General features: G+C 33.5%; 2 protein-coding genes across 5 annotated transcripts in view; one reads left to right on the top strand and one right to left on the bottom strand.

Annotated features, from left to right (window-relative positions):
- Positions 1-12786, bottom strand: part of LOC134715564 (leucine zipper putative tumor suppressor 2 homolog) — a 456927-nt gene that overhangs the window by 200173 nt on the left and 243968 nt on the right. The gene's annotated exons all lie outside the window — the stretch shown is intronic.
- LOC134714013 (uncharacterized) overlaps positions 1-12786 on the top strand; it is a 31751-nt gene that overhangs the window by 6958 nt on the left and 12007 nt on the right. Inside the window, exons 4-5 of the mRNA XM_063575267.1 lie at positions 953-1027; positions 3731-3820. Coding sequence (XP_063431337.1) covers positions 953-1027; positions 3731-3820 — 165 coding nt within the window. The remainder of the gene's footprint in view (positions 1-952; positions 1028-3730; positions 3821-12786) is intronic.

Below are 12786 nucleotides of genomic sequence, written 5' to 3'. Positions count from 1 at the left end.
AAGTTGTCATGCCCTTTCCTTGTTAAAAATAACCCATACAATCACTCTCTCTCTGAGGGGTCCATATGTGCTTTTGTAAGGCAAAGGGATATCAAACCAAAACAATTCATAGAGCTAGAAGATACGTTGAAACTTTAGTCCATCATTAAACTCATTTGATTTAATTGCCTTTTGAAATATTTGCAATAATTATACAACAAAGCAAAAACCAAATTGACTTCGATTCTTTTTTAATAAGCCGTCAAATTCAGAAATGTATCTTTAGAAGTACATGCAATGCAACAAAACAAAACAAATTGAGATTCGGTTGTTCCATCCTTTATTTTCTTATTGTTGCTAGTCTGAATTCCCTTTAAAATGTGGGGTTTCATTATTTTAAATGAAGTTAAAAATGAAGTGTCACAGTATATTTCATAATACATTTCTTGTTTAGTAACAATTCAGATATTATTTGAAGACTTTTCATTAACTCTTGTGAAATAAATTGACAGTAGTGAAAAACTCAATAACTCATCTTTGACCTTATTTAAAATGAAAGTGCACCATATTTCAAATCTACGACCAGGCAAAAATTAAAGAATAATATTTTTTCCTTCCAAAAAGTCATAATTAAGCCTGCAGGTAGAGTGGTCCATCAAAGTGGGAAAATTGTTGGCTTGGTCACTCCACTATGAGAAAGCATTCAGTTCGGAAACTGTCCATCGTTCAACCTATAAGACGGTTCCGAGGAGACGGTAATAAATATAGTAACTTCAAAATAAGGTTTACCTGTGTGTATTACAAAAATAGGTTGAAATACCATAATGTTACAATTAAAGGGCTATAGTTTTATTCAAACTGAACAACTCAGCAAACAGGTTGATTTAACATGGAGGATCCCTATCTTAACATGTAACCATTTTTCATAATAATGGTTTTCATTTATAATAACTGAATTTATTATATTTTCCAGTTCAAAGCTTAGATAATGTTGTAAAGAATATGAACGCAAGTATATCTGCTGAAATAAGACGATTTTCTGAAAAAGGTAACATTATAATTGAGGTTTAAATTGTGATTACATTCAACTATTAAGTCTTAAACCAGGAGCAGACCAAACAAAATTCATGGGAGTGTAACCAATAGAAAATTTCCACTTGTTTATTTGTTTTTAAAGTCCACTGAAACATGAAAAGCCCCAGGGATGATCATATTTATATACACCAGTCAACCCTTTTGAGACTTTTGCAGGGTTGTATTTTAACAGAAATGCAACCATGACTGAGGATATCCAGAGTCAAAACAAGAACTGTGATATATTGAGAGTCGTTGGTACTTTTTCAGACGGGGTTAGTTTTGGTGTTTCATGTCTAAACGGGGTTAAAAACGCATGAAATGCCAAAAACGTAAAGTTAATATGGGAGGTTATAGAATTTTAAAATGTTATAAATGCAAAATATCATGGCAGTAAATTTTACACGTTCAAACTGTCGGAGATATGGTTAGCAGTGAAAGAGAGCCGTCATAAATTCTGGGAATTACGTGTAGTGGTATTAACTATGTATGTATTGTCTAAAAATCTCGAAAGAATTGTTCTGAAATTAGTTCTTCCAAAAGATTTTTCAACCTTGTATACCACCATGATACCATACGGCATATTTGTTCAGTAATACAAAACTAAAGTAGTACTAAACAAAGAGGTAAAATTCTACACAGAGGACCAAGTGATTTGAGTTTCTTATTGACAAAATATTTGTTGAATTTGGAAGTAGACTGCATAACTGCTGAAATAAGACATTTGGCACTCACACCACTTCTTCCTATATGTGTCTCAACAAATTGTCGTTTTTTCTATAGTAACGAACTGTTAACTTCTCTCGCAGACCTTTTCTTATTTTCAGACACATGTCAATAACAAGATGACCAAAGAAGCCAGATCTTTAAATATCACATTCAGATATATTGATGATGTTCTTTCCACTAACAATCCAAACTTTTTTGATTGGCTTAAATTAATATATCCTGGAGAACTAGAAATTGAAGAAACAAGAGACACGGCTACCTCTGCCTCAGTTTTGACTTATACCTTGATTTTGAAATAAGTGGTCATCTCAGTACCAGAATCGATGACAAACGAATTTTAAAATTGTCAATTTCCCCAACCTTTGTAGCAATATACCAACTAAACCTGCATATAGGATATACATTTCCCAACTCATTCGGTCTTCAAGAGCTTTCAGTTGCTTCTCGGACTTTGTAAAACGTCACCAGTGTCTGAGGAGAAAGTAAGTTGATGAACCAGGATTATGTAGCAGAACCTTTCGCCCTTTTTCAAAAATGTTCATCGGAAGAAAACAAGAACCTTTTGATAAATATTCCGTATCAACTTCACAAATAATACACTATGTCTTGAAGAATAGAGCATAGGTACTGACGTTGTGTGTCATCTTAAGAACGTGTTATATTTTTCTTTTAATTGTCTTTGTAAATTATTACTTTTACTGTGTAGTCTATGTTTGGTAATATCCATCGAGATTTGTACATCCCGTCCTTATTTTATCTTACTCTGGTAAATTTTTGTATTCTTCCTAATGTTTGTTAATATCCCTTTTTGCTTTTCCTTGTTATTTTTATAGTTATTGAGATAATAACACAATGTTGACTGCTGTACCCCTATTTTTGACATTTTTACCTATTATGTCTGTCTGTTTGGTCCACACATTGCTGTCAATAGTTGGGAATTTTATACGATTGTCATACAAGTGAGAGGTTTAGTTAGCTATAAAACCAGGTTTAATTCATCATTTTCAACATAACAAAATGCCTGTACTAAGTCAGGAATATGGCAGTTGTTATCGATTCGTTTGGTGTGTTTGAGATTTTGATTTTGCCATTTGATATTGAACTTTCCGGAATAAAGTGTACAAAAAATATTTATAATCCGGTGCTTAAAGAAATTACAAAACACAAATACTTTTAACACATTAGTGTGTTAAATGTGCTCAAATGTGTTGTAGTACGCCAAGATTCCGCTGTACCGAGTACAACATAATATTAAATATGTATGCGCAGTTTAATTATATGTATCTATGTCTTAAGCGATTACTGGAATTCTCCTAACCACTTCATACTATTTTAGAACATTTGATTTAAATTTACAAGTAAGTTCAAAATTCATCATAAAGGGGCACTAGCTGTCAAGTACATGTTCACCGATTTGACTCAAATTCTCATATTTTATTTATAACAATGTAAAACATTTATCCAAACTATTGATAAACAGTTAACAGCATGGGCTCGGTAATATGTAGCTTCGTTTCGTGTGTATTTTAGTCTATATGCCATCTAATTAACTATCGAGTTGACCTCGAACACCTACCATGACCATATAAGCGATATAAACATAAATATAGATATAAATAAATTAAGCAACTCCTGCAATTCGAATTAGCAAGGTTTGTACTTACATGAGCAACGATATAGGGACCACATGTGAAGCAAAATCTGCTTATTTTTACGGAGCACCTGAGATAATCCCCATTTTTTTGTGGGGTTACTGTTGCTCAGTCTTTATATTTAGTTTTCTATGTTGTGTTTTGTTGTTTGTTTGGTTGTCTGATTATTTCATTTTTAGCCTTAGCGCGGTCAGCAATTTTTGTTGGTATTATTTGCCTGATTCATAACATGTGACAAAGTTTCATAATACTGGGTTTAACTTCTAAACACTAAATGAATTTCTCATGTTTTCTAGTGAAAAACATTGAAAATGATGTTGAGAATCTGAAAGTCAGTATAACTGCTGACATACGACGCATTTCTGAGGAAACGATAGCAGAAAAAGGTAATCAATGTATGTGAAGTCTTAATGAGAAAAGTATTGAAGAAAATTTAAACAAAAGTCAATTTCAATTAAGAATAATACCTGAGACTATTGTTACACACTTCAGCTTTTAAATTTAAGCTAGGTAAATAGTTGCATTTTTCCTCTCTCCGTTTATGTTAGCATCAGTTCTTGCAGCCGGAGATATTGATTAGCAAAGCGTTTTCAATTTCAACTTTTCTCATTAGTCCTCGAAATCATTTAAAACGAATATTTACTGTTGTTTTATAAATAACGTTATGAAGTTAAGTATCCGTTACCGTTGTTAAAGCTGTTTTAAAAAACTTATAGGCATAATTAGATATAGGAAGACGTGGTGTGAGTGCGAATGAGACAACTCTTCATCCAAATAACATTTTAAAAGTATACCATTATAGGTCAATGAACGGTCTTCAACACAGAGCATTGGCTCACACCGAACAACACGCTTTAAAGGGCCCCCAAATTACTAGTGTAAAACCATTCAAACGGGAAAACCAACGGTCTAATCTATATAAAAAACGAGAAACGAGAAACACGTATAAATTACATAAATAAACGACAACTACTGTACATCAGATTCCTGACTTAGGACAGGTGCAAACATTTGCAGCGGGATTAAACGTTTTAATGGTACCAAACTTTCTCCCTTTTTCTGAAACAATAGCATAACATCACAACATAGAAAAACACACGATAAAATATCAATTGGAAGTCTTAACTCAATCAAAAAACGTAAATTAATACACAATGAACGAATAAATTTGATCTGCAATATCTGAAAGCAAATGCACAGTTAATAAAATATTAGGGACAAACATCCAAGGCCAAAAAGCAAGCAAACAAGTCCAATCAAAGCCATAGCAAGACACCACTGCGAAATATTTAACCCTTCGAAATAATCACTTTTGAAGAAACAAAAGGTTTTAATAATACAGGTAAATCTTGAAGTTAATACTATAGGCATAATACACCTTTTCATTTTCTGTTCAATATATGTTATCATCAATAAAAAAAGAAAAGTATTGAAACAGATGCTCAACTTACTGTAAAACCAGGTGCGATCAACCATTTTCTACATAAGAAAATGCATGTACCAAGTTCTGAATATGACAGTTGTTATCCATTAGTTTGATGTGCTTCAGCTTTTGATTTTGCAATTTGCTTAAGCTGGGGTCACACAGTCACGATTTTTACTACCGTTCTTGACAGGACCATTCCCGATAAAAATTTATTAAAAGTCTGATCAAGATCCTGTGAATCGTGGATGGAAATTCAAACTTAAATTAAAATTTGTAAAAAAAATAATTTGATCACGACAACAATCAGATAGTGTTCAGGAAGCACCGATATTCAACCGTTTCTAAGCGAATAAGTCCCGATAATCCCGTTCTGAATCCGCTTCTAATCCGATTTGTATTTTTCGCCAGGTAAAATTCGACCGAGTCTGTCACGACTGCGTCCCGACTCTACCGAATGTAATCCGACTGAGATCAGACAGTGACCAGACAGTGAACCGACGCTGACGGAAGTCATTTGTTCGAAAACTGTCGGCATGTTGGGGATGATCAGGTACTGTCGGAACGTAATCCTATCACGGTCCGCTCTATCGCATTGCAAACGGCTTTGTCTGGTCTCAGTCGTATTGTATTCTGTAGTTGTCGGGACTCTGACGTGGGTATCATTGACGAATTTCGTATTAATAACGGGACTGTTTCGGAACGGTTTCGGCAAGATCTGGATGCAATCTGGACTCAATCGGCAGAAAAACAGCTATGAAAAATTACTCCGGATCATTCCCGTTCCACAGGACACCGTCCAGAATACACAAGACATTGTTCGGAATTCGATCCGATACAGCAGAATCTGTCACGACATAGCCACGATTGTAATCCGATTAGACAAAATCGGCTGAGTTGCCCCGAATGTTACGGGAGGCACCTAACTGTCGGGATGCTTTGCCGAACTATTCGGACCCTTCCCGATCCGTAGGAATCTGTTACGAACTAAAACGAATGCGTTCAGACAATGATAGGACATTCCAGATAATTGAGGATACCAATCCGACTTTTTCACTTTTCATATCGTATTGCTGTCTGATCTCAAACGGGAGCAATAATCGGCAATGTGTGAACCCCGCATTAGGGACTTTGCGTTTAGAAATATCCTCGGAATTCTGTATTTATTACTGGGTTCACGACGACAACCTGTATCTTTGCTAACTCTTGTCCTGTTGTGATAGGTTAAACAGTATCTCAATCTGAAATGATTCGTAGAATACGGGAAAAGGATATGTGTTTATTCATTTTTGCGTTTGTCATGTATATGTTACAGTGAATTTGTAAAATCAGAGATTTTGTAAAATTCTTGAAATTAGTGATTTTATACTGAAATAATGAAGATCTTTTTTACAGATTCCCTGATCAAATTCAGTTAATTTGTAAATCAAAGTTCTTCTTTGTTATTTGAAAATTCTATTAAAGGCTACACACTAAAAGTGTGAGGTTAAATTAGACTGTTATGTAAATACTAAATGAGCCAGGTTCACCTTATAACTAACATACTGAGGCAAAATGGCTCAGGCACATGTATGTCTTTAAATCAAGGACAAACTTATTTAAAAGTTAATTCTAAAAATTGAGGGAAAATTGAAATGTAACATATCGAACTGGGGAAAAAACAAGAGCTTTTAAAACTTATTCCTGAAAGCCACCAAAAAGAGACGTATACAAAGCAAGCTCTTATTATTACCTTGTTCGATACTAAGTTGATATTTCAGTATACTGCATCTATAGTAATAACTGAACAATATAAACCCATTATATCATTATTTTAATCAAATATAAAGACAGTACATTGTAGTGATTGTCGTTATGAGAGGAGAATACACATTTGGAAAGGGTAAGATTTGTTTAAGCTATGTGATTGATTAAGTGTGGCAAATGTTACATGCACATCTTATTGTGACATAAAATTTGGCACATTAAAAGTAAATAAGGGTTGTGTTCTGTTAAGTTACAGCCCTTGAAAGACAACAATAATAATTATAACAAAACAGACAACATTCCCTGCTTTTGAGTCCGTCAGCTGTGTCAATTGACAATTTCAGATCTTTTCGACAAGCAGTTAAACTGTTTCTCATTTGTGATGCACAACGTGGTTTTTTTTTAAATTTGGATGTTCTGGAAAAAACGAATATGAACAATATAGGTGTGTGTGTCGAAAAACCTGGCTTATTTTGTTTTAAACATTTGATATCACCCAAAACTATGCAAAAAATAAGTAAATTGTAGTCATAATATCAGTTCATATTCCTATTTTTAAAACCACTATAAAATGGTTTTTACTAGCATTATTAATTCAAATTATTTCAAAATCATTAGTTTATTTAATTTGTATTTAGAAAAATACATTTATAGTATCAAGTTCAAACTTGTAATCAGGGATTTTACAGTGATTTTGTAAAATCCCTGAAATTTCATGGATTTTTCAAAATCACAGAAAAAGTTAGTCACTAATTATTCCAGGGATTTTACAAAATCACTGATTTCACAAACTCACTGTAACATGTCCATATTTGTTTATTTTATACATGAAGACCTTTCGGATCTTTTTGATCTTATAAAGTTAGCATATGAATTAAACAGAGTCATATTTTTTACATTGTATGTAATAGATGGGCGTTTTTTTCAATAAAAACAAATTTTCTTGTCCCAGCCACTTTAAAAAAAAAATATGTTTGATCTTTGCAAGTAATTTTTTGTTCAGTCAGTACATTGAATTAGATTTAACATTGTTAAGCAAAGAAACAGTTTATTTTTAGAGGGATTGATCAGATATTGACTCCTGAATGGTCCAAAACAACCAAAATGGCATATCCCTAGACTGCCTGTTCAACATTCATAATCTAAAATATCGTAAAAAAAAGAAGAAATAAATGGGTTTTTTTAATTTACATAAGTTCTTTAATAATTCAAAAGTATGTTCAGAGCCAACATATTTTGATAAACAGCTTTCAATATAGGGTTTTTTTTAATTTCAGAAGGTGTGTCCCTCACAAAATGTCCACTACGAAACGAAGTCATTAAAATTTGCCAATAAACAGTTTTATAAAATCAATGTAATTTTTGTTTGCAAGAGATATAAAAATATTAGGGTCTTACAAAAGAAGTGATGCTTTTATAACGGCAATTAAATTGTTGGTAAGAAAAATTGAGCACATCAAATGGACCAGAGTGATACCGTATTTTTGTTAATGTCCACTACGAAACGGGTCAAATCTCCTTCAGTATCTGGTTTTAAAATTATGAAAAAAATATCAGTGTACAGCTTGATAAATGCTTTGATGAATACGATCAGTCTTGTTACTATTGCAATATAAGGATTGTGGGAAAAAAATAAAACATGCGAATACGTCCCTTACGAAACGGTCCCCTACGAAACAAGTATGGGAGAAAAACATTTCGTAGTGGACACTACCACTACCATGCAGGTTTTTTTAAAATCTTTTTTCAATCATATTCGTGCAAAACAAATAACAAGGGTTAGTTTCATGTAATTTTTATTATGTTTTGATTAACATATAATAGGGTTGATGTCAACTACGAAACTTTTTGTCCACTACGAAACGCATCAAAATGTCCACTACGTAACATGTGAAGTACTGTCTAATCTTTATCGATAAAAACGGTTTTCCAATTCAGAAAAAAATTATATAGGAAACATTTAAAATTGCAAAAAAATATGTGTGTTTAGAAGAAGTTTCGTAGGGGACAAAAGTCACTTACGAAACAGTACACAAATTATGAAAATAATATCATTTTAAAGAATATTTAAAATTGCACTTTTTGTTTCCAAACAGGTCTATTATAGAGGTATTCAAAATAACTCTTGAAATTAAATTTTAGACAAGTTGATTTTCCAATTTTTTTTAGGTCTGAAATTTACGCTTTTATTGAAAAACGCCCAGATACTTCAATTATTCGATGCATTCAACTGAATTAAGATGACATTTGATAGCAATTCAAAATACATTTAGATATTTAATCATATCTTACTGTCTAAACTACACATTAAATCACTGTCAACCATCACATTTAATCACTGTTTATTGACACAATCAACCAGTGATTGAATTCGTTTAAATAACTGAATGTATTATAGGCGAGCGCCAAAACAAGGATTCGGAGGTTTTTAATGCACCTACCTAACACACGGCTATATGATATATCATTTAAAAGGTCTTTTATTGTACATTCAGAATTGCCTGGTCGTCAAATTGGGAAATGGTCACATTTTTCAAAAAACGGCAAAAAAGGGGGAAAAATATAAGTCATAATTTGACGATATTGTTCGAAAAATGCAGTTTAAGAACAAATTCATCTGCAATATAATATGAAATATATCATTTGACAAACTATAGTCTATCTAATTTTTGTTTCTGAAATATTTTTTTTTTTAAAAGTGTTTAAAATGAAAAAATCTCGTATTTTTGTGAAAATCAAAATTTTTACGGATATTGACGCAAAACGCTCGGTAATATTTAATTTTGCATCTAAACACAAACAAATTCTATTGGTTTTATATTAGTGACATACATGACTAGTTTTTTAAGTTCTAAGGTCTCGCCTAGCTTGTTTATTATACCGACAAAATATTGATAAAACTATATGAAAACATATCGTAAAAACTGCTTTAAAGCGCATATTTACCATGTTTACAGCACACTTAAAAATATATGTTATTTTGGTCTCCTGTTAGTTCGACAGTTATAAATACAATATGATTCAATTGTCTTAAGCTTGCCGACCACGTCAAGGACGAAGATCACTAGCAAGGTGTTGTTTTTTTGCTGTGTTTTGTTTTGTTTAGATCACTAGCAAGGTGTTGATTCTTTTTGGTTTTTTTTCTTAACTACAACTATCATCGCATACGGAACTTAAGTACACAACCATTTGGTAGAGTTATTATAAAACTCAAAATTACTAATAATATACATATTTACATTGAATAACAGTGAGGCAACTTAAACTTTATGTTGCCCCTTTGATCAAATGCTCTTTCGCTATTAGTCAATGGTATCGTTTTCATTTTCATCATCGTCATTCATTTGATCTTCTTTAGAGGTTGATGTCCTCTTTAGAATAATTTTTTTGGCAAGTATCACTGCCCTGACATGAACAAAGCTCAGTGCAAGACATTTGCGGCTCTCGGCAAATACATTTCTTGCTACCTGTGTATTCCCTCTTGCAAGAACATATTAAATCTTGCAGGAAATCATACGTCATCATGCCTAAAAAGTAGACTGGATCTGGGCCATGTGAACTCTTTTTCCATCCGTATTCATAAGGAGACAAGGGATTTGGATGATCAAGATGAGAGGACATCCAAATTTTCGTTTGTAGAAATGACCGAAAAATATGTTCTTTGAATGCCGGTTTCACTTGAGTCTTTGCATGTTACAAGTTTAACACGTAACTTGTTTAAGTCAACATGTGGTGAAGCGAATTTGTCTTGTGAGTCATACAAGCTTGACATAAGCCTTCTGGCTGCTGACAACGATGTGAAAAAAGCAACTTGAATCTTGTCAAGGTTTTGGAGATTTGTAAACTTACTCGGAGATTTTCTTATCAACTTGAAAACAGTCTTTTTGTCAAACCCAATTGTAGCAGAAGTGGTATCACAACCATTTCAAACATAAACTACAGGGAGAATGACTAGCTAGTAAAGTTGAAAAAGATTTACTTAACTCATGGATTGGTATGTACCTTCTACAGTCCTTAAGAGAATTAGTTGACCCCGTCAAAAACCACATTTGTTCAGTCGACACAAGAATCTTGAAATAATGAACACAGAGCACAAGAACATCTGTATTGTAACACTTGACTATAATTTGTCGCCTTGTATTTAACTGCTAAAAGATTATCAGAGTATATAACATGAAGCAAGAGTCTTGTGTCTGGGTCTTCGTACGAACAGACATATCTGGAGATCGATTACATGATGCTCTCATTGAGAGTTGTCGCTCTATTTCTGGATTGGAAAATGCGCCGGCAAGAACTAAACATTTATTTTCCTCCTGGAACATATCAGACAATTTGCTGCTCAGATAATCTCCAAGGAAAGTTATCAGAGCTTACTTGTTTTTGTTGCTTGATAGACATTTTTTCCAGTCTGGAACAGTTCGGTTCAGCGATATGAAATTTTTTCCTAGTTGCTGTTGCCGATCGTTTATGTCGCTCTGCTGATTTTATGGAATGTTCAGTGTCATAGCGATCAAAGACATCAACAACCTTGTCTGTGAATCGGAAGCATGATTGTAAAAGATGGACGAAAGATACCAAAGGGACAGTCAAACTCATAAATCGAAAATAAACTGACAACGTCATGGCTAAAAATGAGTGCCTGCATAATGTAAGATTTGGCCAAGACTCCAAGCGTGGCCATCCTTTCAACATCAAATGACTAAACTCATGCCATTTCTTATTGGTACGGTAGCACTGTGCTCGATTGGAGGAATGTTAGGGACTGATCCTACTAAATTTTCAAATTCATGGGAAGCTCAGACTTATTTGTCTTCCTCATAATTCCATCGTCATAAAATAATGCAGTGGGAATGGGACAAATTAGATAGGACGAAACAGTTTCCACAGATACGTCATCTCTACATTTACAAATGATTTAGTTAGAGATAGTGCACGGGTAAACACAAGCTCGGGATTCAAATGACCTTTTACAACTTGCCCAGATTTGCATTTTAGTTGTACTTTGGGTTTCATATCTTCAAAAGTCTTCAGTCCTGATCTTTGTCTGTTGATAGTGATGACTCAACAAATATCTTCATTTTTGTTTTTCAAGTTTCAACTGATTTTAACAGTGAATCTTCAATGTCGTGACTTGCATGGAGACCAGTTGAAATGTTCATAATGATATGCTGACGGGGGTGATTATCAACGTCAAATGGATTTGTCATATTTTCTGTTATATAAACAGTTAGATCGTCTACATATTTTTTATCCCTTTTCATTGCAGCTGGTTTTGCTTCATCGTGACATTAGTCACCACTGGACAAGACACGCACGTGCTCTCATTGCCGATGTTATCTGACTAAGCACATCCCTTGTAAGATTCTATCTTATCAATGCAGCCTTCTTCTTTGTTAAACCAACAATGCCTCTAATGTATCAACCTCACTCAAAAACAACCTTAACACATCATCTTGTCTTTGCTTTAAGCTAACAGCATTCATTAAGGTTGTGAAACCTCTATTAGTTGTCATACTGAGAGTCTCTTGTGTGATATTTCGACATATTATACAGCGTTGATAATTTATGGACATGCGACCGCGCTTCATTGGAAGTGGGGCACATTTCACAATGATGAGTAATTATGATAATATTCAAGAATATGGCAGCAGTCCTTTTGCGCCAATTACTGTTTTTTATGGGTATCATTTGCGCCAAATTTTGTTTTCTAAAATGTATCAATTGCGCCAATATTCGGAACTCATTTGCGCCAATTTACCTGTACACATATCTACCATAAATATTAATATTTATTTTTATCTTTGGCTTAAAAATGTTCATTTGTTCGAAGATATGAGATGAGCATCTGGGGAGAAATGAAATGACTTGAAATTAATTATACAGTCCATGTACAGCGAAGAAACCTTATTGCTTTGCTGAATATTTATAACAAGATATGCCATAAGAGAAGGGAAAAAAAGCTTTTGCTGATTATGTTTTATCCCCATATGTTGACACAGTGCTTTGTTCCCACCATCTGTATGGGCTGAAACTCTATCTACCACAAGGCGTACCATTAATGGAACTGAAACAGTCCACGGGCATTATAATGAACTGCTTTATGCTTTTCATCCTTCGGTGTTTGTCTTTTTGGCAAAACAATGAAGTAACAAGCTACTACATACATTAAATTTGGAAAAAAAA

The sequence above is a fragment of the Mytilus trossulus genome, chromosome 4 (genome assembly GCF_036588685.1).
Source record: "Mytilus trossulus isolate FHL-02 chromosome 4, PNRI_Mtr1.1.1.hap1, whole genome shotgun sequence".
Lineage (NCBI taxonomy): Eukaryota > Metazoa > Mollusca > Bivalvia > Mytilida > Mytilidae > Mytilus > Mytilus trossulus.
Note: the sequence above shows the minus strand (reverse complement) of the source record. Positions and strands in the feature narration are given on the sequence as shown.